Genomic DNA, 24,305 nt, shown 5'->3' with positions numbered 1-24,305 from the left:
TCTTTCTTGGTTTCTCTTTGCTCCTTTGTGATTAAACATCAACAGCATGGGCAGGTGCCTGTGCCCTGCTGTGTCCAGTGTCGCCAGTCTGCCCACAGGTGGTGTGGGGCTGGAATCCAGCCTCATGTGGCCCCCACCACTGCAACTGTCACCCACCTTGTGTCCTTGGGCAGCCAAGTCAACACCAAGGCTGAGGAGGCTGGGGAAGGATTTCAGTTCCTAGAATCATGGAGTTGTTTGGGTTAGAAGGGACCTTTAAGGTCATCAAGTCCAACCATTGGACCTGCTTGCCTTCAGACAAGAGCTGTCCAGCCAGGAAGACCTGTAGGGGACGTGAGATATTCTGGACCAAGGGGCAGGGAGAACAAGCAGGCACAGAGAGCAGGCAGGGCAGAAGGATAGGGGTGTACGAAGAAGAGCGGCCAGCAAGTCTGGGGATGCTCTCCTCCCCCTCTACTCTGCCTGGTGAGGCCACAGATGGAGTACTGGCTCTAGCTCTGGGCTTTCCAGTTCCAGAGAGGCAGGGAACTGCTGGGGAGAGTCCAGGGGAGGCTCCAAAGATGCTGAGGGGCCTGGAGCATCTCTGTGAAGAGCAAAGGCTGAGAGCCCCTGGGGCTGTTGAGCCTGGAGAAGGGCAGCCCCAGAGGGGATCTGAGCAATGCTCAGCAAATGTTGGGGGGCAAGAGGATGGGGCTGGACTCTTCTTAGTGGTGCCCAGTGACAGGAGAAAGGGCAATAGGTACAAACTGGAATCCAGGTTTCACTTGATCATGAGGAGAAACTTCTTTTGTGGGATGGTGCTGGAGCCCTGGAGCAGGCTGCCCAGAGAGGTTGTGGAGTCTTCCCTGAAGAGCTTCCAACCCTAGCTGGCCATTGTGATCCTGAGCAAGCTGCTGTGGGTGCCCTGCTTGAACAGGTTTGGACTGGATGATCTCCAGAGGTTCCTTCTAACCCCACCACGCTGGGGTTGGGTGACCATCATCCTTCGCATGGTGGAGACACGATGCCCACTGGCATCATGGCCAGGCAGGGGTGGCAGGGCAGGGGCAGCCATGCCCACGCCGGGGGCCCCGCTTCGCGGCGGGTTTCCTTCCTCCCGGCGGAGCCCCTGCCCCCGGCCGCCCCGAGCCGAGCCGCTGCCACCTCCCCTCATGTGACCCACGGCTTCCTGTGCGCCTCCCGGCCTCGGTGCCGGTGCTTCGCTTCGTGCCGTGCCAGCCTCTGCCCCGACACCGTACTCGTGGCACCATGCTGCGCCGCAAGCCCTCCAACGCCGGGGACAAGGAGCCGGGACACAGGAAGGTGAGCGCTGCTGGCACCTGGCTGCCCTTGGCACCCGCTCCCCTCATCCACCCCAGGCTGCCCGCAGGATGCTGAGCAGGGAGCGCTGGCATCAGGGGGCTGGGGTGGTCGTGGGGCAGAGCCAAAGGGCGGCTGGGGACGGCTCTGCTGCCGCCGGCCGCCGTGGCCTCGCCGTGGCGTGGTGCTGGCCGTGTCCCGCTGTGCCCTGCTTGCCACCCTGGCTTGCAGCCAGGCGGGTGGGTGGCTGGGATGCATGACCCTGGGGTCGCCGTGAGCCGTGGGGCTCTGCTGGGGGGTGACCCCGGTCCTCCCTGCAGCACGGGCGGCCGCTCGCCGTTTCCTGCCGGGGCGTGGGGACGGGCACGGCTGCGGTGCCGGTTCACACCCCCAGCCCCGCCGAGCTGCCGGGAGCCTGCGGTCGAGGCTGTGCGAGGCTCTGCTACCTGCTTTGGCCACTTCCTCTGGCAGCACCGCGCTGGGTGCTGGGAACCACCGGCAGCACCGGTTTCCAGCCGAGGGCTGGGGGACACCGGCAGCACCGGTTACCAGCACCGGGGTCTTTCCAGAGCCCACCAGAACCGTGGGCCACCCCGCTGGAGGCACCAGTGAGAGCCACCACTGGCCACTCGGTGGGCTGGCTTTAGCGACAAGGAGCCAGCATGGGGACATTTGGTGCTGTAGGACGTCCTGGCGCAGAGGTGCCCCCTCCCTGCTGGGAATCTGGGTGAAGCTCTCCCATCCCTGTGATAGTGGTGGCCCTGTAAGCCTGGCAGTGCCCGGTGGGCATCCCCTGCTCCTGCCCAGCCGCAGCTTTCACTTCTCTCTGGCTGCTCCCCTGGGGCTGCCCTGGCTGCACAGCCCCCGCTGCCAGGCTTCCTTGCACCCCATGCTCTGGCAGCCCCGGGGAGGGCACAAGGGAAGCAGGGGAGGACCTGAGGGGTTCGTGCCAGCCGGGGTGCTGGGGTGGGAGTGGGGCAAAACACCGGCACCTCCACACCAGCTGGGCTGGTCCTGCAGAGACGGAGCTGGGTGTCTCTCATCCCAGCCAGATATGGAGGGTGCTCGGGAGCGGGGATGAAGAGGAGGAGGGGAAGGCTCAGGGCTGTGCCAGAGCAGGGCCCCAGGCAGCAGCAGCAGCAGCAGCAGAAGCCTGGGGGCGGGCTGAGAAGAAAGGAAATCGCTGCGTTTGTGGTCGAGCAGAAGTGAGCAGCACGGTAGGAGCTCCGGGGAGCCACCAGCCCAGAGCTGAGCTCAGCCACTGCGGCGTGGGAACCAGGGCCCACAGCAGCACTGGCACTGGGCATCAGGACTGGGTGGCCGTGCAGGGATCCCAGCTGGCACCGAGGGTGCTCCTGGCATGGGGAAGCCCCTTCTCATGCAGGACAGGAACCCACAGACACAGAGAGGAGGAAGCAGAGCCAGGGAGGAAGGCAGAGGGAGAGGCAGAGACAAAGGTGCCACCAGCACTGAGGCCCAAGAGTCCTTGGTGGCTTTGGCACAAAGGCTGGGCCCAGCTGGTAATGCTTGCAGTGGAGGAGCTTTCCAGGCTGCAAGGTGAAGCTGGCAGGAGGAAATGTGGGCAACATATGACTCTGGAGCTGAAAGTGAGGGCAGCACAGGGGCCACAGCAGCACCAGGCTGTGAAAGCAGCCTTTGGCTGCCAGCCATGGAAGGGAGGGAGGGAGTGACTCATGGCATGGCCACCACCAGAGCAGTACCATGGGGTGTAGCCCCTCCCTGGGCACATGGTAATAAGGGGCTGGATACAGCCAGAGCAATGCCAGCTCTCTGCACCCCAGGTGCCAAGGGGCTCACAACACAGTGGCTCTCAGCAGGGGCAGGACAAGGCAGAGGTGCACCAGTCAGAGAGCTCCAAGCACCAGCAATACCCAGGGGCTGCTCAGGCTTGATGCCAGCTGCTGGAGGGGAGGGTGGGAGCTGGCATAAGGGCCTGGGCAGAAGCCCTCACACCTTTCCACCTCCCCCAGCTCTCCCTTCAGCGCTCCAGCAGCTTCAAGGACTTTGCCAAGGCCAAGGTCAGCTCCCCTGTGCCAAGTGAGAAGGAGTTCAACCTGGAGGAGAATGTGAGTGCCATGTCCCCCTACCCTGGGACCACCTTCCTGGCAGGCACAGCCCCCATCAGAGCCTGGTCCCCAAAACTCCTGACCATACCAGTGGCCTAAATGCCACGGGGCAGCCCCAGGACTTCCAGAACTGGGGGGGATTTGGGGGAGTCTTGGCCACCACAGAGTCTTGCTGAGGTTTGCCCTGAGTGTGTGTGTGGAGGCTCTGCCTTCACTCTCCACCCCTCTGCCAGATCCCCGAGGATGAGTCCAGCAGTGCCCTCCCCGAGGACACCACACGGAGCAGCGGGATGAAGCTGAGCAAGAAGTGGCGAGCGGTCATCTCCCGCACCATGAACCGCAGGATGGGCAGGGCGGCCGTGAAGGCCCTGGCTGAGGGGAAGGTGAGTGAGAGGCTCGGGCAGGTGGCGAGCAGCAACCCCCCTACACGCTCCCGTGGCCTGACCCTGGTCTCCCCAGCAGGGAGAAGTGGAGGAGGAGGAGGAGTTGTCATGCCCCCCATCCCCGCTGGGCAGCGTGGAGGAGCCGAGCCACGAGAAGCTGCCTCTGTCTTACCTGGAGGTGGAGGAAGATGGACACCCAGCCCCCATCAGCCGACAGCTGTCCGGCGGTGAGCCGTGCCTGGGGGCGCCGTGCCTGGTGACACCGTGCTTGGTGACACCGTCCCCTCTCCCCCCATAGCTGCCTGCTTCCTGACCTCCCTCCCCTCCGCAGGCAGCGAGGCGCCCAGCCCAGGGCTGGAAGGGAGCAGCCCAGCCTACAGCGGCCCCTTCTGCGGCCGCGCCCGCGTCCACACCGACTTCACCCCCAGCCCCTACGACAGGGACTCGCTGAAGCTGCGGGTGAGCCGCGGCCGCGGGGAGAAGGGCAGGAGCGGGAGGGAGGAGGGAGGGTGGCTGGGGACCCTCCCACACCGAGGGCTTACACCCACCTCCACCCCTCCCCTCTCGCTTGGGCCAGAAAGGGGACATCATTGGCATCATCGAGAAGCCACCTGTGGGCACCTGGACCGGGCTGCTCCACAACAGGGTGGGCTCCTTCAAGTTCATCTACGTGGACGTCCTCCCCGAGGAGACAGCCCCTGCCCGCCGGAGCCGGGGCTCTGGCAAGAGCAAGAGGCTCAAGCCCAAGACCCTCCATGAGCTGCTGGAGCGCATCAACCTGCAGGTAAGGGATGGGCACCCCCGGGGGCACAAGGCCACAGTGCCAGAGGCAGTACAGCCTTCGCCTCAGCAGCCTGCCGCTGCCCCGCGTCCCTGTGGGCTCCCCCACCTCCCACGGGGGGAAGGCAGGGGACACACAAGGCTTTTCCAGAGGCATACCTAATTACATGGAAGTGCTGATCTGCTGGAAGGTTGGAGGCAACTGGCCAGCATGGATTGATGGGCTAAGGCCAATGGGATGAGGTTCAACAAGGCCAAGTGTCTGCCCCAACAACCCCATGAAAGCTTCAGGCTCGGGGCAGAGTGAGTGGCTGGAAACTGCCCAGTGGAAAAGGAACTGGAGGGGTTGACAGCAGCTGTAAATGAGCCAGAGTGGGCCCAGGGGGGCAAGAAAGCCACCAGCATCCTGGCTTAGATCAACAATAGTGACAGCAGGACCAGGGCAGGGATTGTCCTCCTGCACTCAGGATTGGTGAGGCCACATCTTGAGTCCTGGGTTCTGTTTTGGGCCACTCACTTCAAGAAGGATGCTGAGGGGTGGGGGCAGGTCCAGAGAAGGGCAATGAAGTTGGTGAAGGGGCTGGAGAACAGATGAGGAGCAGCTAAGGGACCTGGGGTTGTTCAGCCTGGAGAAAAAGAGGCTGAGGGGAGACCTTCTGGCTCTCTACAGCTCCCTGCAAGGAGGCTGGAGCCAGGTGGGGCTTGGTCTTTCCTCACAAGGAACAAGTGACAGGACAAGAGGAAACAGCCTCCAGTTGCCCCAGCAGAAGTTGAGGTTGGACATGAGGAGCAATTTCTTCCCTGAAAGGGTTGTCAAGGCCTGGCTCAGGCTTCCCAGGAGGTGTTTCAAAGCTGTGGTGCTGAGGGATGTGGTTGAGTGGTGGCAGTGCTGGGCTCACAGTTGGACTCCGTGAGCTCATAGGTCTCTCCCAACCACAACGATTCTGTGGGCGAGCGTCCACCGTGGGCCTGTGCCAAGGCAGTAGCCAGAGGGGCAGCAGCAGGGGGAGGCAGGAGGCCAGGGCAGCCATGCCACGCTGCTGTCACGTTGCCTCCAGGAGCACACCTCCACCCTGCTGCTCAACGGCTACCAGACCCTGGAGGACTTCAAGGAGCTGCGGGAGACGCACCTCAGCGAGCTGAACATCACAGACCCCCAGCACCGTGCCAAGCTGCTCACGGCCGCTGAGCTGCTCCTGGACTACGACAGTAAGTGCTGCCCCCGTGCTGCCCCTGGGCCTCAGGGAAGCCCCCCTGCCCACTCATGGCCCGTCCCTTCTCTCCCAGCCGCCAGCGAGCCCGAGGAAGGCGCCAGCTCCGACGCGCAGCCCTCGCCGCCCAGAGGGGACATCCCCCGGGACTCAGGCTGCTTCGAGGGGTCCGAGGGCCTCGACGGCAGCCGCGACGAGGCCGAGCCGGGGGGGCCCGAGGGGCAGCTGCAGGCTCTCTCCCTGGCAGAGTCCTCCTGAGCCCACCCTGGCAGCAGCTCTGGCCTGAAGGGGACAACTGTTTGTGGGGTGAGCAGATGAGCCCCAGGTCCCTATGTCCCCAGCACCCATGGCTGCAGCAAGTCAGCCCTCAGCCCCCCAAGGCTGCCCTCTTGGCTGCTCCCAGGACACCCTGCACTGTTCCACCCTGACTCGGGGTACCACCTTCCCCACTGAGGTGCCACAGGTCTGGGCTGTGTCTCCTGGGCTCACCCCACTTCGTCCACAGCTATAGGAGCTCCTCCTGGAGCTGTGGGCTGAGGACAGTGAGGTCCATGGCAGGGTGGGATGGGGCAAGCCCAGTGCTGAGCAGGCAGGTGCAAGAATGAAGAGGTGCCACCAAGCTCAGAGGGCCCATCAAGCCCAGCTCATGACCGTCCAGCAACCTGCCTTCCTCCAGCAACTGCCTCACAGCCAAGGAAAGGTTTGCTGGACAGATTGGGTGGTGGGGGAAGAGGTTCAGCTGAGCTGAGCAGCCCAGCAAGGGCACCATGAGCTGCCTCCATTACTCAAGAGGGGATCCCAAATGTTGCCCCCAACTTGCCACCAAGCCTGGTCCAGGGAGGGCTACAAGAACCTGGAGTGACCACCCTGATGATGGACTTTGGTGAGGTGAGAGGAACCCCCCACAGATACCTCTAAGGAAGGGGTAGGGGGGTTGCAGCCCAGCCAGCCCATCCCTGGTGGGGCAGGAACAGGGAAGGGATCCAGGGGGTAGTAGGGGCAGCCATGAACACACACAGCAGCTGGTGCCCAGCTGGGGGTACCTGGCCCAGCCTCCTGCTGCCCAGCCTCACCAGCTCCAGCCCCAATGCTGCCCTAGCATCAACCTCCAGGCACCCACGTGGGTCCCTCCTCCTCCAGCCCAATAAAAGTTTGTGATGCCATCTGGCTCCAGCCTCCATCCTGCTGCCAAGGGCTCCTGGAGGGGGCTGAGGAGAGGAGCAGGGGCTGCAGGTGCCCCAGTGGTGCCATTGCTGACAGGGTCATACCCAGGGTGCAAGTGACACAATCCTGCCCAGGATGCTGCAACCATCATGGGTGGACAGTGACTCCCTGCAAGGGGGAGATGTTGAGAATGAGAAGCCCCAGGGAAGGGGGGAGGCACAGAGAGAGGCAGGGGCACAGCTCAGCCATTTTTCAAACCAATTTGAGTTTCCTTCATTGTTTGAAAATTAAAAAAGGGAAAAGAAAAAAAAAAGGAAAAAAAACCAAAACAACAAACCAAACCCAGAACTGCAGAAAGCCCAACCCTTGCCCTGCCCCCACTTCCTCCACAGCCCAACCTGAGCCCAGCTGAGAGGAACCGCAGGCAGCAGCCAGCCCTTGACGCTCACCCGAGGACCCAAACCCCCCCTCCTCACCCGGGCTGGGGGCAGCTGGCACTGGGGGGGCAGCTCTCACTACCTGGGGGGGGAGGGGGTGTCCATGTGGGGCCAGGCACAGCACAACCCCAGGGCTAGTGGTCCCAGGATCCTCCCAGTCCTGGGCTGAGCTGGCTGCAGGGTGGCAGTGGGAGGCCAGGGCAGCCAGAGCCCAGGGTGGCAGCAATGCCCTCTCACCTGGGAGCAGAGAGCCTGGTTCTACAGGAGAGGGGGCAGCACCAGCCACCATGTTAATGCCACATTAGTGCCATCTCATCTGCTGCCAGGCACAGGCCAGGTCACCACTTTGAGGGGCCAGGGAAGAGAAGGGTGGTAGGGGGCACACATCAGACCCCCCAGCCCCACTCTGCCCCATGCTGCAAGGAGAGGGGCACAGGAGGCCCGGGAAGGAGCAGCAGCAACTTCCCCCTGCCAGGCAGGAGCATTGTGGAGAAACAAGCAGGATGGCCCTAGTGGGTCACCATCCCCCTGCCACCCGCTCAGGGAGGCACAGGGGTACCCAGCAGCGGTGGCACAGGCTCTTGCTGCCAGGCACACCACGGCCCTCCCTCCCTCCCTCGCTGCCCTGCGGACACCCAGAGCTCTTCCCAGCCGCTGCCAGGTGTGGGGCAGGGAGCATGGCAGGGCAGAGCAGCCTGGCCATTGCCTCTCCTCCCTCCTGTGGCAGGGCTAGCCAACACCACGCAGCCAGTGCCAGGAGAGCTGGCAAAGCCCGGGGAGAAGAGCAGAGGCTCTGAAAGCCAGTGGAGGATGGCTGAGAAGCGCAGGGCAAGGCAGGGGGCGCACAGGGACACGACGACACGACACAGAACTGGGGAGAGAGGGTCTGCAGAGCAGCAGCTGAGCAGTGCCATAGCCTGGGGGGGCACGGGGAGGGCATGCCTGTGCTCGGTGCCCGTGCCCAGAGCAAAGACAGCGCCAGCACGAGCCAGAGAGCCAGCGGCACAGGCAGGACCCCCCCGCTCAAACACCCCTTGCACAACCGCTCTGCAGCCAGCCTGGGGTGGAGAGAGGCAGCAGGAGGTGGGCTGGGGCCCCTGCTCCTTCCCTGAGCCCCCCAGTTTGGTGAGCCCCGGGGAGGGGCCAGAAGGAGCCTGTGTCCCCACCTCCTGCCACCCCCGCGCTGGCACTGCCCGTGCCACGTGAGGAGCAGGAGCGCTGCTTCAAAGACCTACTGCCAGCAGAACACCCTCCCAGTGGGTTTGGCCCTTTTGGATCCCAGAACGTCTCCTGCCAGCCCCTGCTGCCACCTTACCCCACAAAACAACAGCACAGGGGAGGGGAAGGAGGGAGGAGGGGAGAGGGGACACTGCTGCCGCCGACTGCTGTGTCCCATCCCACCAGGATTCCTCAGCAGGAGGGAGCAGGGCCAGCCCTAACCTCATGTCTGAGCTGCTCCACCATGAGTTTTCTCATCAAGAAAGCCAGGACCGGAGGGAGGGAGGGACAACCCTGGCCACTAAGCCCCTGCTGAGCACCTGGGACAGTGAGGGACATCCCCGGCCACCCAGCTGGTGCCGAGGACCCAGGACAACGAGGGTCGAGCCCGGTCACCGAGCCCGTGTCGAGGTCCCGGGGCAGAGCGGCCTCGGTGGCAGCAGGTGGCCCCCGGGGGCCGGGTCAGGCCACCGCCCGCTCCCAATCCGTCCTGCCGGCCCAGCCCGCGCCCCGCTGAACAAAGACTAAAGCAAAACGGCCGTGAGGAATCCTTTGCCTGCCATCCAGCCCTTCTCCTCCTCTCTCCATCTCCTCCAGCTTCCATCAGACAACACGAGAAAGTTCTCCCTTCCGAGCAGCTGCTACTGCTCTGCTTGCCCAGCGTCCCGGGGCGGGACCAGGAGCTCCCCAGGCATCTGCTGCTTCTCCTCCGACATCTCCGCGGCGCTCAGGGGTGGCGCAGGGACCTGGGGGGAGAAGGCGGCAGTGACCTGCCTGAAGACACCCCAAGGCAGGGTATCTGCTTGGCACCCGGCCCTGCCACCCAGGGCAGAGCTAGTGGCTGTGCTTGAGCAAACCAGGGGCCACCAAACAGGCAAACCTGCAGCTTGGTGAGGAGCTGAGGCACTGCGCTGCTCCAGCAGACCCAGGCTGGGCTGTTCCCACCAGGGAAACAGCAGCTCGTGCCCAAGCAGGGGCAGGCCCAACCACTTCCCACCACGCTCATAGGGTCATGTAAGTGGGAAGGGCGCTCTGGAGGTCTGCTGTCCAACCACATCCTCAGAGCAGAGCTGATTGCAGAGGCAGGCCAGGCTGCTTGGGGTCATGGCGAAGGGACCAGTGGCTGTCTCCAAAGATGGAGATCCCACAGCTGCCCTGCCACAGGAGATCCATCAGCTGGCACTCAGTGCCCAACCAAGATGTCTGCCACCACCCACCCCTCCCAGCCTCCACAGTGCCAGGTGCTGGGTGTCTCACAGCAGGACCAGCATCTCCACCAGCACAGCCAGTTCCACCAAGGGAACCAAAGGAGACCAGCAGCTTTGCGCTACCAGAGCGCCCCAGGCTCTCCATCAGCAGCCCCTCAGCGAGGGCCCCAGCTCTGCTTTGCTCCTGCTCACCCACACCATCAGCTTCCTCTCAGCTGGCCCAAAGCACCAGCAGCTCCCAGCAGCCCTCACCCTGAGGGCACCACTCACAGCAGTGGGGTGAGGAGGGCTGGCACCCTTCTGCTGCGCCCGGCTCTCCTCCGCCTGCCGCGCCGCGGGCTCCGCAGCGCTGGGCCCCCGTGGGCAGGGCTCCTGAGCTGTGCTCTCCTCCTGCTGCAGGATGCCCCTGCGGTCCAGGACGCTGCGAGGGCAGAAGGGCACCGTCAGAGAGCCACACCTCACAGAAATCCCCCCAGTCCCAGCATGGTGGGAGTTGGAAGGGACCTCTGGAGACCATCCAGTCCAAACCTCCTGCTCAAGCAGGGGCACCCACGGCAGCTTGCCCAGGACCGCAATGGCCAGAGGCCGGATGAGGCACTTGGTGCCATGGTTTAGTTGATTAGATGGTGTTGGGTGATAGGTTGGACTTGATGATCTCAAAGGTCTTTCCCAACTTGGTTAATTCTGTATTCAGCTGGGTGTGGAAGCTCTCCAGAGAAGGAGACTCCACAACCTCTCTGGGCAGCCTGCTCCAGGGCTCCAGCACCCTCACACCAAAGGAGTTTCTCCTCATCTCCAGATGGAACCTCCTGGGTTCCAGTTTGTACCCATTGCCCCTTGTCCTGTCACTGGGCACCACTGAGAGATGCCTGGCACCATCATCTTGCCCCCCACCCTTTAGCTCTTGCTGAGCACTGATCAGATCCCCTCTGGGGCTGCTCTTCTCCAGGCTCAAAAGCCCCAGGGCTCTCAGCCTTTGCTCCTCACACAGATGCTCCAGGCCCCTCAGCTTCTTTGGAGCCTCCCCTGGACACTCTCCAGTCATCCCTTGTCTGCCTCCCCTGAATCCAACTTCCTTTCCTGGCAGGAAAAGTGCTGGTGGAAGACAAAGCCGCTAGGAAGGGGTTTCTCTCCAAAACAGGCCATGCACCATCCAAACCTCGTTTACAGGGTCTGTGCAACTCCTGTGAAAGCCAAGCCCCTTGGAGAACAGCCCAGTTCAGAGGGTGGGAACCCCCTGGATTGAGCCTCTGCTCACGTGCAGCCCCAGGGAAGGGGAGACTCTCCTCAAACCAGCCTGAATCACTGAAGATATGCAAGGAAGGTAACACAAGAAGACCTTCCTCCCTCCTCTAGCCCTGTCCCAGTGACCTCCAGACACCCTCAACACATGCAGTGCTGACAGAAGAGCAGCCAGGCCTTGTACCCAAGCAAGAAAAGCTCCTCGGGGTCCTTCTCTGGAGGCAAGAAGAGCAGAGCTGCCCCTCAAGAGCTTACCTGGGGGGCAGAGGTCCACAGAGCACCTCGCAGCAGTTCTTCACTATGTTGCCATGGCTGTAGGGGTTCTGCACGCGGTTCTTCCCAGTCCAGGACCCCTTAATCTGCAACAGGCAGGGCACAAGCTCAGGTCTGCTCTACCAACAGCCACCTCCAGCCCACGGGGCCCCGAGGGGCACGTTGGCAAGGTGGACACAGCAAGGGAGCAATGGGAAACAGGAGATGGCTCAGAGGAACAGGCTCTACTTACATCTTCGTTGGTTGTCTGGTTCAGTGCCACCAGGAAGGTGTGGAACCCAGTTAACCCCACCACTGACCACAGGGTGAAGAAACAGATGAGCACCTCCAGTACAGTGAGAAGAGTCAAGGACTGGGAGCAGCCTGGGAACGGTCCCAGCCCAGCTGTGTCACCACCCCAGGCAGGCTGACTTCTCTCAAGACATGGTTTTCTGTTCTACCCTTCTCCCAACAGCCACCAAATTGCTCCTCACCTTGGAGTCATGGGGGAAGAGGCCCTGAAAACTCACAGAATGGTGGGGGTTGGAAGGGACCTCTGAAGACCATCGAGTCCAACCCCTCTGCCAAGGAAGGATCCCCTAGGGCAGGTCACACAGGAACACGTCCAGGTGGGCCTTGAAAGTCTCCAGAGGAGACTCCACAACCTCTCTGGACAGCCTGCTCCAGTGCTCTGCCACTCCCAAAGCAAAAAGCTCCTCCTCATGTTTAGATGGAACTTTCTGTGTTCAAGTTTGTGCCCATCACCCCCTGCCCTGTTACTGGGGACCACTGAGAAGAGCCTGGCCCCATCCTCCTGACACTCACCCCTCAGAGTTTTGTAGGCATTGAGAAGATCCTCCCCCAGCCTCCTCTTCCCCAAACCCCCTAGAGAAGCCTGGGCATCAAGACTCCAGTCCCTCCATAACACAGCTCCCACTGACCACCAGCTTTGGAGAAGCACCATGGAAGGATATGTCCCTGGGGTTTCCTTCAACGTGTTCAGAAACCCGATCTTCAGAGATTCTGGCGACACCAAGAGAGAGAAGTTTGGCCTCAGGATCATCAGGGCAAGCCCAGGTCACTTCCCCACGCCACCGCTTCTGCGCTCACACCACCGCCTGCCTGCCCTCTGCTCCCTTCTCCAGCCCAGCCACCACCCAGGTCTCCACAGCCAGACTCACTCAGTGCTACGTAGACTATGTTGAAGGTGAAGATGTAGATGGTGAGGAGTGAGAGCGAGAGGATGAAGAGGTAGAAGTAGCGATAGTTCCTCTTCCCCACGCAGTTGCCCACCCAGGGGCAGTGATGGTCGAAGCGCTCTGTGAAAGCCAAGGTGGAGATCAGTGCTGCTCTAGCCTGGTCCTGCCTGCAGAAGCTTGCTCCTGCGCCTCACATTCCAACATGGCCAAGCTGTGGTGTCCCATCCTCTGCTAACTCAGGGTCCCACATCTCAGCCCCTTGCCCAGAGGAGGTGAGAAAGTGCAAAACCATTTTACTGAGGAGCTGTTCTTGCACGTTAAGGTGGAGATGGAGAGCTCCTGCTAAAGCCCCACACAAGTTGGGTAAGGTCTGGGGGGTTCTCCAGAAGAAGAACCTGCTCCTGTCTAACCCAGGTGCCACCTCACTCCCACAGCAATATTTTGGAGAGGGTTCAAGGCACTGCACAACCACTCAGAGGGCTGGGAACCTGCAGAGGAGGAAAGGCATCCAGAAGGATGGGATGTCTGCCATGAGGAGGGATGCTGGCAGGAGCCAGGTGGGTACCCACACAGCTACAGCAGGGGACAAAAAACAGGGGCTCAAGGCAACAGAAGGACCTCCATAGATTCATAGAATGGTTTGGGTTGGAAGGAACCTTCAAATCATCTAGTCCAAACCCCCCTGTCAGGGACACCTCCCACTAGCCCAGGGTGCTCAAGGCCTCATCCAACCTGGCCTGGAACACCTCCAGAGAGGGGGCACCCACAGCCTCCCTGGGCAACCTGTTCCAGTGGTGCAAGGAGCTGCCTTCACAGGAGACACAGCTCTCTGCTGGAAGCCTCCAGCCCAGCAGGGCCAGCACTTCAGCGAAGCTGATCCGTGGGCCGCGCACTCACACGGACACTCAGACTGGGGCGAGACTAGCGACTGCCAGACAAGCACTGGCAGAGATGAGCCACCTGGCTTCAGCTTCTCAGCCCAGCTCCCGCTCCCTGAGCTTCAGCTGAGGCCACCTGTCCCAGTTTGCCCACACTTCACGGCTCTGGCCTCGCTCGGCAGGCGAGAGCCGGCAGGGAGCAGGGGCAGGCACGGAGCCTGGAGCCCCGCCGTGCCTGAGGGGCAGGAGCGGCAGCAGGCCCCCACTCACCCACGGCTCTGGCCTCGCTCGGCAGGCGAGAGCCGGCAGGGAGCAGGGGCAGGCGCGGAGCCTGGAGCCCCGCCGTACCCCCGAGGGGCAGGAGCGGCAGCGGGCCCCCACTCACCCATGGCTCTGGCCTCGCTCGGCAGGTGAGAGCCGGCAGGGAGCAGGGGCAGGCGCGGAGCCTGGAGCCCCGCCGTGCCCCCGAGGGGCAGGAGCGGCAGCGGGCCCCCACTCACCCACGGCTCTGGCCTCACTCGGCAGGTGAGAGCCGGCAGGGAGCAGGGGCAGGCGCGGAGCCTGGAGCCCTGCCGTGCCCCCAAGGGGCAGGAGCGGCAGCGGGCCCCCACTCACCCACGGCTCTGGCCTCGCTCGGCAGGTGAGAGCCGGCAGGGAGCAGGGGCAGGCGCGAAGCCTGGAGCCCCGCCGTGCCCCCGAGGGGCAGGAGCGGCAGCGGGCCCCCACTCACCCACGGCTCTGGCCTCGCTCGGCAGGTGAGAGCCGGCAGGGAGCAGGGGCAGGCGCGAAGCCTGGAGCCCCGCCGTGCCCCCGAGGGGCAGGAGCGGCAGCGGGCCCCCACTCACCCACGGCTCTGGCCTCACTCGGCAGGTGAGAGCCGGCAGGGAGCAGGGGCAGGCGCGAAGCCTGGAGCCCCGCCGTGCCCCCGAGGGGCAGGAGCGGCAGCGGGCCCCCACTCACCCATGGCTCTGGCCTCACTCGGCAGGTGAGAGCCGGCAGGGAGCAGGGGCAGGCGCGGAGCCTGGAGCCCTGCCGTGCCCGAGGGGCAGGAGCGGCAGCGGGCCCCCACTCACCCATGGCTCTGGCCTCGCTCAGCAGGCAAGAGCCCGCAGGGAGCAGGGGCAGGCGCGGAGCCTGGAGCCCCGCCGTGCCCCCGAGGGGCAGGAGCGGCAGCGGGCCCCCACTCACCCACGCAGTTGTCGCAGATGCTGCAGTGGGAGGCGCGGGGCGGGCGGAAGATCTTGCAGGTGTAGCAGTACTTGAGCTTCACGATCTGGTTGTTGATCTGGAAGTTCTTGATGCGTGGCGGCGGGCGCTGGCCCTGCGGCACCGTCCCGTTGGTGGCCTCTGCAGGAAGGAGCCCGGCAGAGATCGCAGAACGCTTTGGGTTGGAAGGGGCCCGAGAGGCCATCTCGTTGGTAGCCCCCTGCCATGGGCAGGGAAGCCTTCCACTAGACCAGGCTGCTCGAGGCCCCGTCCAGCCTGGCCTTGAACTCCCCTGCTGTGACACCACAGGCCTAGGACAGTCACTCATCTCCCTGCTTTGCCTCTGATCCAGTGGGATCAGGGCTGTCTGGGCCTGGAGTCAGCGGCTGCAGCTCTGCTGATATGGGCCAGAGCCAACCTGGCAGCTTGGAGGCAGGAAAAGGGATGCCAGGAGGCAGGCAAAGGGATGCCAGAGCTTTCATGGGCATGGTGAGAGGGGCCAGGGCAGTGTCACTGTTCAGACCCGCATCCACCAAGCCTCCTCTGTACCTGAAGGCACAGTGTGCCCACACCAAGCCCCTGCGCCCCCTCCCCAGAGCCAGCTGGGTTTGCACCTGCACAGCTACAAGAGAAACCAGCGCGTGAAAGGAGCCTGGAAGGGGAAGCAGGAACATCACAGCATCTTTCTGAGCCCCAGCCAAGCAGAACCGGGCAGGAGGTGGCAAGATGCCCCATTCGGGACAGCTCGCAGAGGGCCAGCAGGAAGCGAGGCTCTGCAGCCCGGGCAGGAGGCTCTGCAGATCCAGCAGGGGGCTCGGCAGCCCGGGCCGGCCCCGCACTCACCGATCTCCATCTCGATGAAGGCAGCCTCGTCGGGCAGGGCCCGGGGGATGACGCCGGGGTCGCTGAAGCTGGTGCGCAGCAGCGTGGCCATGGCAAAGAGGAAGAGGACTGCGGCAAACACCGGGATGGCCGGGGACAGCTGCACCGCCAGGTACCGGCACCTGCCGAGAGACCGCCCGCGGCCACGGCTCAGAGCTCAGAGCCCGCCCGGCCCCGCAGCCCGGCGCAGCCTGCCACGGCACAGAGCTCTCTGGGGGGCATCTGGAGAAGAGAAGCTGTTCAGCACTTCCTTCTGATGCCACCACCACCGAGAAACCCCTCAGAGGAGCAGCCATGATCAAAGCACCGCTGTGTTTCCCACCAGCCAGGCACAGGCTGCGCTCCAGCACTTGTGTGTGGCCTGCCCTAGGTGATCCTGGAGTCACCCACTGAATCCTGGAGCGGTTTGGGTCGGAAGGGATTTAGAGATCATCTGGTTCTAACCCCTCTGCCATGGGGCAGGGACATCTTCCACTAGCCCAGGTTGCTCGAGGCCCCATCCAACCTGGCCTTGAATCCACCATCTCCCTGGGCAACCTGTTGCAGAGCCTCACCACCCTCGCTGTAAAGAATTTCCTCCTCATCTCCAGTCTAAATCTCCCCACCTCAAGCTTCAATCCATCCCCCCTCTCACAACAAGCCCTTGAAAAAATCCCCTCCCCAGCTTTCTTGGAGGGACCTTCAGGTACAGGATGATCTTCAGGGGTCCCTTCCAACCCCTACCACTCTGTGATTTTGTTTGGTTCCCCACTCCTGTTTTGCTCAGTCATGAACAACACCAGAAACAGAACTAGGCAGGGAGAAGGACTTTGCCCAGAGGACGGCTGCTGCAGCAGCCATCTGCTGAGGGATGGACTGTGCCTCCTGCAGAAGCACCCAAGGGGGCTGGTCTGAGAGCCCACAACAGGAAAGAGCTGGGAAGCATGGGGCTAGAGTGGAACGATGGGAGTCTCTGGTTGTGCCCTCAATGGTGCCACAGAGATGAATTTGCAGGGATTAACTGTGTGCTGTGCTTCTCGGGAAGGGGTTCAGGTGGAAGTGCCACAGTGCCCTGCTACAGCTCATCTCCTTCCTTCAACTTCTCTGAGGCAAGGACCTGGAAGCTCCAAGCCAAGTGGGAAGTCTCCCACTCCAGGACAACCCCAGCTCAAGAGAAGAAACCCAGCATAAGGGTTGTTTGCTTTCCAAGCACTGGCAGGTCCAGCGAGGAACTCAGTTGCTAATCCTGCTGATGGAGGCAAAAGCAGCAAGGAGATCAATCAGCTGTGGCCATGCCACTTCTGGACACCCAAAGACAGCTCCACAGGCACTGCAGCACAGGCCCTGCAGAAGGCTGGGCAGAAGTTGTGGATTAGAGGTGAAAGAAAAACCTCTATTAACCCAAATTCCTTCAGAACCCCCCCAGTGGTGTGGGGGTGAAGCTCCTGTGGAGCTTGTCCATGGATTAAGGGAAACCTCACCCAAATCCCAATGCTCATGCAAGATTTCACCTCTCCTGGCATGCCCTGCTCCCCCCTGCCCCCAGCTCTGCCAGTGAACCTGGGCAACCCCTTAGGCAGCCTGACCGAGCCCTGACTCCACAGTGCTGCAGCCAAGCCAGATGCCTGCTCTCTGGAAAAGCCTAAGGCTCCTGTGGTGACAGGTGTGGGATGATCCTCCACCACCCTAAGCAAGGTGACATCCACAGCATTAACACTTTCATTCTGGAGCCTTCCCACCCAGAGCTCCTCTGAACACAAAGCAGCTCCCAGCTCCAGCTGGTTCCCTCACAGCACCCAATCCTGCCAGCCCACCACCCGCTGCAGGAAGCCTCACTGGGCCTTCAGCTGCCACCACTTGGCTCCAGCAAGTGTCCCCTGCGTGTGACAAGGTACAGAGAGGGCTTTATACTGAAGCTACAGCTTACTTTGGCCACAGCCACGAGAGACAGTGTCCACACAACCCCCAAACCGTCCTTAACTTGAGGCACTCCACACTGCAGTGACTCAAAGGAAACACAGCCCTGGGAGTGGTCCATCTGCAGGGTCCTGCCTGCACCTGAAGAGCCAGGCTGAGCAGCCAGAGGCTTGAGCTCACCCTCCTCAGGCAGCCCAAGGTAACTTTGCTTTCCCTTTGCAAGGGCAAAGTCTAGGAAGAGCTGAAAGCCAGCCAGAGATTAACCAGCAACCTTGGCTCCCATCTTGGGCAGGAATCTGGCTTTCTTCTTCCAAAAGCTGGGCATGCTCTGCTGCAGTGACCCTTGCCCAGCTGCCCTGACAGCTTCTGTAGCTGTCATATGATGGACTTCAAACACTGCTCTGTGCCCTGTGGTAAAGCTGAACCTGTGCCAGAGCCCCCAGCCTGGGCACACCCCAGCAGCTCCAAGGTTTTTTCAGGGCACTGCCAGCAGAGTCATTACCTGCAAGCACATGGCCAGACCTGGCAGCAGGACACAGCAGTGCTCAGGAAGACACAGGATCAGTCCCAAGCCCTGCTCAGCCCATGGAGCAGCAGGAGCAGGAGTGCAGGCTGTGACTCACTCCCTGCTGACCATTTCCTAGGCAGCTTTGTGTGGCTGGAAACCTGCCCTTGGGGGCTGCAGCGAGTCTTGCCCACCCCCAGCACTGCCAGAGACAGAAGCTCAGGGCTGAGGTTAGCACAAGGATGGGAAGCAGCCTGTGATTCCAGGAGATGAAAGGGAGTGTGAGACCATCCTCCCTGCTGTGGGGGTGAAGGAAGCTCCATCCAGCTGGCAACAAACCCTTCCAGCCAGCTCCCAGCGTGGGAGGGTCAAGACAGAAGTGACCCCAGACAGACTGCACATCTGCCCAGAGGTGGGCAGAGGGGAGGACAGGGACAAGGCCCCAGGAAACACCATCTGCCTGCTCTCTGACACCTAGAAAGACACCTAGAAGCTGACACCAGCAGACAGTACCACCACTTCCTTCAGCCACCATCCACTGAAGCAGGAGATGTCTGCTCAGCAAAGCCACTGTCCTGCCACCACCATCCCTCTGCCACATAACAAACATCCAGGTGCTGTGATGGACACTCAGTCCCATCACCTGGACATGCCCTGGCAGCACAGGGGCTGAGCAGAACCCTCCAGGAGGTGTGTCCCCTTGCTGCTGCTGCATCCACTCAGCATGAACGTGGTCAGAGGTGCCTGACAAACCCCCACCACATGGCCACTGCCCCCCAGGACCTGACACTGAGCCCACTGTGTGCCTCCCACCACATTCCTTGCTTCCAGGAAGGTGTGCTTCAGGGGACATGCCCAGTGCAGCTGTCCAGGGTCGCTAAGCCACCAGGGAGGTCTTGACTGATGGTCACTGGGCAGTCTCCAGGGTGATCCTGCTCAGCCAGTGGTTCCCAGAGCTGCACAGGAGACATTTTAAAGATCTTTTGTTTGGGAAAGCTGAGAGCCAACAGAGCCACAGTGTTGGCATGCAGGGATGTGGCTCCTCCTCCACTCCTGCTCCTGAGCATGTTGTCACCCAGCAGTGGACAATAACAGCACTATCACAACTCATCACCACGGGAGGGTGAGGAAGGCTTCAACAAAGAGATCATTGCAATGTGGGGGCTTGGGGGGAGCAGGGAGAAGCAGCAGCTGGGAGGTGCCATGACTTGAGGGCTCAACTGGTTATTTTGCAACCACTTGGGAAGGTCTGCTGTGAGGAGCAGGTTAAGCAGAGCTCTGGAGGAAGGGGAGAAGAAACATACCAGCCCTGATGGAAGTGGCCTGCAGCCAGGGCCCTCAGGCAGCACATCTCGTGGTCAGGCTCTCCAGGGCTGGATCATTCATCTCCATCTCACTTGCAAATCATCCCTTTAGCTCCCCTAAACCAGCCCATGACCACAACATGGCCCTGTCCCAAGCTCCAGCCAAGCAGAGTCCTCACCAAGGGTCTGCCCCGCAGCAGAGCTCCTGCAGTCCTCTGCATCTCCCGGCCCTGGGACCATTTCCAGGAGCTGATGCACTTGCGGGAAGGGTGGAAGCAGCTGCTCCAAGGAGCTGGGCACTACCATGCTGCAATGCCACAGCCCAGAGCCTGCTCCTGGAGGTGCCCAGGCAAAGCTGGGGCTGCTCACAGCAGCTCTGCCTGCCCCAGCGACACCACAATGCTCCTGAGGGACCTGCTCCACACAGCACGGCTTTGCCCTGGATTTGCTGCATAGAGCAAGAGGAAACAGCCTCAAGTTGCCCCAGGGGAGGTTTAGCTTGGACATGAGGAACAATTTCTGTCCCTTGAGGGTTATCAAGGCCTGGCCCAGGCTGCCCAGGGCAGTGGTGGAGTCCCCATCCCCAGAGGGGTTTCAAAGCTGTGGAGATGTGGGGCTGAGGGCTGTGGTTTCACGGTGACCTGGCAGTGCTGGGTTAATGATTGGACTCCATCAGCTTAAAGAACTCCTCCAGCCTCAATGATTCTAGGAGAGTGAAGGTGTCTGCTGAACAGGAGTCCACACACAAGGAAAAGGGCAGGGAAAAAAACCCAAGAGCAGCAGAAACATCTCCACAAGCAAGATGAACTGAGCTCTGGACACCAAGCTCAGCTCTCCTGAGAGAAGCACGACCAAAAATGACTAGTTGAGTGGTCTGTAAGCTCTGGCAGTGCCTGACACAGCCCCAGCCAGAGCTAGAAGCCACTTCAGTGCACAGCTTGGGATCTTTGGGGCTTGGAAAAATAAAATGAAGTCCCAGGCAGGGTCAGTGCAGGGTTTCTCAGCTTGTCACAAAACAAGGACATCTTAGCCTGTGCTGAGCTAAGAAAACAGCCAAAACCAAAGTGACAAAGTCGGAGCTGGACAAGCAAAGAGCAGCCCCACTCCATGCCCAGAGCCTGGCATCACTGGCACCACCGGGCCCAGAACGTCTATGGAAGTCCAGCATCCACACTGCAAAGCTGGGGACAAAGGAGACCCAGTTCCCTCCCAGCTGCTCTGGAGAGCTGCAGGCAGAGCCCTGGCTCTGGGAGGCAGTGAGGAACTGCCAGCAGCCAGGCACAGGGTGCTCCATCCCATCACTTCAGCTCCCGAGGGATCACACTCAAGTGCTTTACCTGGGCTTCTCCTCCTGCTCCGAGTACCACAAGCACAGGCAGACAACTGCAGGCCCTCCCTCAGAGGCTGACAGAGCCATTGAGCCTCTGAGATAAGGCCAAGAGGACATCAAACAGATTTTCTGTGACACCTCATGGTCAGAGCAGACCCGGTTAATACAGCTCTGGGACCCTGCAGGGCCCAGCCTCGGCCCTGGAGCAGCAGGAGCTGTTGCCTGGCAAGGTGGTGCTGAGAGGTGCCCTTGGTGAGTCGCTGCAGAGCTCTGCCCCAGGAGCCAGGCCAGCTCCACAGCCCTCTGCTTTATCCGGGGGGGAGGAGCTGCAGCTCCAGGTACGGCACCGACAGCTCTGCTTGCTCCTCCGTGAAAAGAACTTCTCCAGTTCTGAGCTCTAGGGGGATACAAACACAGCAACGCCCAGCCAGGGGGCTGGGGGGGCTCAGACCGTGCAGCTGGGGACACCACGGAGGAGCTGGTGGCATCACAGCTACTTGAAAAGGAAGAGAAAAGGAGCCCCTGCAGCAGCCCGAGCAGGGCTGGCTCTTGGCGGCTGGGAAGGGCTCTCCCGGGCAAGGACCGCGGCAGCAGCTTATCTCTGACGTGTGATGCCAGTCAGCACCCGCTCACCAGCACCAGGGCTGTGGGCAGAGCCAAGTCCCAGCAGCATGGAGGGCGAGGAGTGAGCCTGGGCTGGCTCCCAGCAAGGTGTTGCTGGCTCCTGGCACTCCCTGGGCTCCTCCAGACCAGGGGTGACTGCGCAAGAGCCTCAGCTGCGCCGGCCCTCCCGGCACTGTCCTGCAGTCAGCTGAGGACTCCTCCACCCACCCTGCTGCTGCTCCTGTCCAAAACCAGAGCCCAGCAGCCCCAGGTGCTCCTCTGCAGCACAAACTTTAAGGGGGAAAGAGCGAATTTTCTGCACAAACACCAAAGAATCTGCCAGAAGCTACAAGGAAGGGACAACACAGCAACGAGACCAAGGCGAGGCCCTGACACCAAAGCACCCCGGTGCCCACAGGAGGCACTCAGGGCAAGAAGGGCTCTTGGGCAGCCCAGCTGCTGGGCTTGGCCAGGGAAACAGAGACATAGGGGAGTGCTCCTGGCTGGGAAGGTGACATCTCATCGCTGTCTCACACTCAGAAATCCCCAGACAGCCTGAAAACAACTCCCCCTCCTCCAAACAGAGCACACTGAGGTGCTGTGCAGCCAGAGAATCAAATGGAGAGCTTGGATTCTCCCTAACATTTCCTCATCTCCACAGCCCAAACCCACCAAATGATTTCATTACAGTTCAGAGATGATTCTGCACCCAACAAAACTTCCCCCCCCTGCAGAGCTACCTTCCAGCCCAACACAGAGGACATGTCCTGGGCACCTCCTGGAGGTCTCAGCACAAGCAACCCCTCCCCAGGCCTGCACCTCCATGAGGATGGGAGAGGGCTTCTCCAGGAATTTCCAGTCATGTACCTGCTTGTGCCCACAGCCAAGCACTGCACCACCAGCTCTGCCAACACAGCCTGGGCTGGGGTAGGCAGCCTTGGGTGGCTCTGCCCCATGCAGCCATAGCAGAGCGGGATGTGGCTTCACTCCTCCGCTAAGGACGGACTCTGCAGGGAGCCAGAGCAATTATCCCATGGGATACATGTTTCTGGAGCAGGAATAGCTGTTTCTGGAGCACTAGCATTAGTCCTTCCTGCAAGACAGGAACTCCTAGCCCCATTTTTCAGATGGCAGCAAAACCAAACAACCAAACAAGCAGTGGTGTCATCTCCTATCTCTGATTTCTGAGTCAGGGATAATTTGGCCTTTCCTCACCCATGAACCCCACCAACACCTCCTTGCACAGCACAGCCTCCAAAGCTACATGACAACTAAGCAGAAAAACCAGTCCCATACCAGCCCAAGCCCAACATCAGCCCCTCCATGGCTGCAGCCCTGGCAGACTGTTCCAGAAAGCCCTTTCCAAGGCTGCCAGTGATGTCCAGCAGTGAAGAAGAGCAAAGTCAGGATAAGGGGAGGTTGAGATAAGCTCTCCAGGCCAGGGAAGATGTCCAGGAGGCTAGCATCTGGGCCAAGAGCTTTGTGGATGTGGGGTAATAGCCAGGGCTTAAGCAGTGAGCAGTTTCTTCCGCTTGCTTTCCTGCCCTAAAGAGCTTTTGTGTTACCCAACAGCCTGCAGGACTTCGCCTCCCTCCCAGCAACGTCAACACGCGGACGGAGGCAGCGGGAGGAAAGTTTCCTGGCTGTTTGCTGACCCAAACTCATGCTCAGAGCAGCAAGAGGGGCAGCTCTGCCCCCTCCCCATGCCCCCTGGGCAAATTCTGCCTTTTTTTCTCCCTTCTGGGTAAAGAGCAGTGGGGAAGGGACTGGTCCTGCTCTGCTGGCAGTGCTTCAGCCGCAGCTCAGGCAGCTGAGATGGACTGAAAGGGTGGCTAGATCCTCTACAAAGACCAAGGTTTTAGCCTGTTAATTCTCCAGCTGGGTCACCCCCACTAACTGGCCAGAGCTGGTGGCTGCAGAGATGCAGGCTTGGCCCATGCCGGCCTTGGCTGCTGCAGAAGCAGTGCCCTTGGGTAAGGAGGATGCACCCCATAATCCCATGTGTCCCCAGACTGCAGGACCCAACCAGGCAGCAGCACAGCCACGGAGCTGGGGAAAAGCTCCAGAAGGTGAATCCTCCCCCAGAAGCTCCAGGGTCAGTCTGCTGGGGGTGAACAGGCAGATCGCAAAGAGCCGCACCGCACCGGGCCCTCGGCCACCACGCTCCCCGCCCACTCCCGGGGACACCGGGCGGCCAAGCCCCGAACAAGCCCCGACCCCGGGGTCACTCACTCAAAGGCGAAGAAGAGGGCGCAGGTGCCAAGGATGAGGAAGAGCGTCAGGTAGAAGATGCCCTTCTGCCGGGCCATCATGATGCGGCCGTCGCAGCAGAAGGTGTTCCTGCCCGGCAGCTTCTCCCATTTCCGAACCACCTTCTTCCTCGCCACCATAACCGACATGGCGGGGCCGTCACTGGGGCGGCAACGGCCGCCACACGTCCAAGCGCTGCTCCTCCGCCGCCCGCGCCCCCGGCATCATCGGGGGCCCCGCTGGGCTCGGCTGGGCTGCGGGGAAGAGGAAAGGCAAGAGGCGCTTCAGCACCGGGGCGGCGGCTGGGACCGGCGGGGCCACGGCGGGGCTCAGAGCGCGGGAGGGGCGGCGGCTGTCGCTATGGAAACCCCCGCGCCCCGGGAGGGGGGTCGCCATGGAAACCCACCGAGGAGGGGAGAGGCGGGTAGGGCGCGGCTAGGGGAACCAGAAGATAAGGGGTAGGGTCTTGAGGATCGGTGGGCGGCGGGATAGCCCCGCTGAGGCCTCACCGGGATGGGAGGGAACGGGGCGGGGCAGGGCAGGGCAAGGCAAGGCAAAGCAAGGCAAAGCAAGGCAAGGCAAGGCAAGGCAGTCCCCACCTCGCCGCCGCGCCGGGAACGGGACCCGTGGGAAGGAATGGGAGGGAGAGGGGAAAGAAGGGCAGGGCAGGGCCCGCGCTGCCGCCCGCCGCCACGGCGGCTCACCCGGTGCCGGTGCTGGTGCCGGTGCAGCAGAGCCGGGCGGGCCGGGCCAGGCCCTCGCTCCCTCCCTTAGCGCCGCGGGAGGGGCTGCCACACCCCCCGCGCCACGGGAGAGGCGGGGACACGCTGACCATTGGTCCGGCTGAACCCTTCTCCCCACCTCTCCGCTCTCTGCTATCCCATTGGTCCTGAGCGACGTCATTCTGTGGAGGTTCCACCCCCCCGCGGTGAGGACAAGGGGCTGCGGGCCGCGGGGCGGAGCTCGGCACG

The 24,305-nt window shown here is 61.9% G+C and overlaps 2 protein-coding genes across 2 annotated transcripts; one reads left to right on the top strand and one right to left on the bottom strand.

The window, feature by feature from the left end:
* Nucleotides 1-1,220: 1,220 nt before the first annotated feature.
* Nucleotides 1,221-6,018, top strand: SASH3 (SAM and SH3 domain containing 3). The gene is made up of 8 exons (XM_009908238.2): nt 1,221-1,302; nt 3,291-3,386; nt 3,620-3,769; nt 3,846-3,996; nt 4,101-4,228; nt 4,347-4,553; nt 5,608-5,758; nt 5,837-6,018. The coding sequence occupies exons 1-8, from the start codon at nt 1,249-1,251 to the stop codon at nt 6,016-6,018; spliced, it is 1,119 nt and encodes a 372-aa protein (XP_009906540.2). The 5' UTR covers nt 1,221-1,248.
* A 3,063-nt stretch (nt 6,019-9,081) lies between these two features.
* Nucleotides 9,082-23,815, bottom strand: ZDHHC9 (zinc finger DHHC-type palmitoyltransferase 9). The gene is made up of 9 exons (XM_054169511.1): nt 23,317-23,815; nt 15,408-15,568; nt 14,547-14,705; nt 12,463-12,600; nt 12,256-12,304; nt 11,535-11,637; nt 11,285-11,388; nt 10,058-10,208; nt 9,082-9,325 (listed from the first exon to the last, which is right to left on the bottom strand). Exons 1-9 carry the CDS (start codon nt 23,481-23,483, stop codon nt 9,221-9,223), a joined length of 1,137 nt encoding a protein of 378 aa, XP_054025486.1. The 5' UTR covers nt 23,484-23,815; the 3' UTR covers nt 9,082-9,220.
* Nucleotides 23,816-24,305: the final 490 nt, after the last annotated feature.

This window comes from Dryobates pubescens, chromosome 18 (assembly GCF_014839835.1).
Source record: "Dryobates pubescens isolate bDryPub1 chromosome 18, bDryPub1.pri, whole genome shotgun sequence".
Taxonomy (NCBI): Eukaryota; Metazoa; Chordata; class Aves; order Piciformes; family Picidae; genus Dryobates; species Dryobates pubescens.
This window is presented reverse-complemented; position numbering and strand designations above follow the sequence as displayed.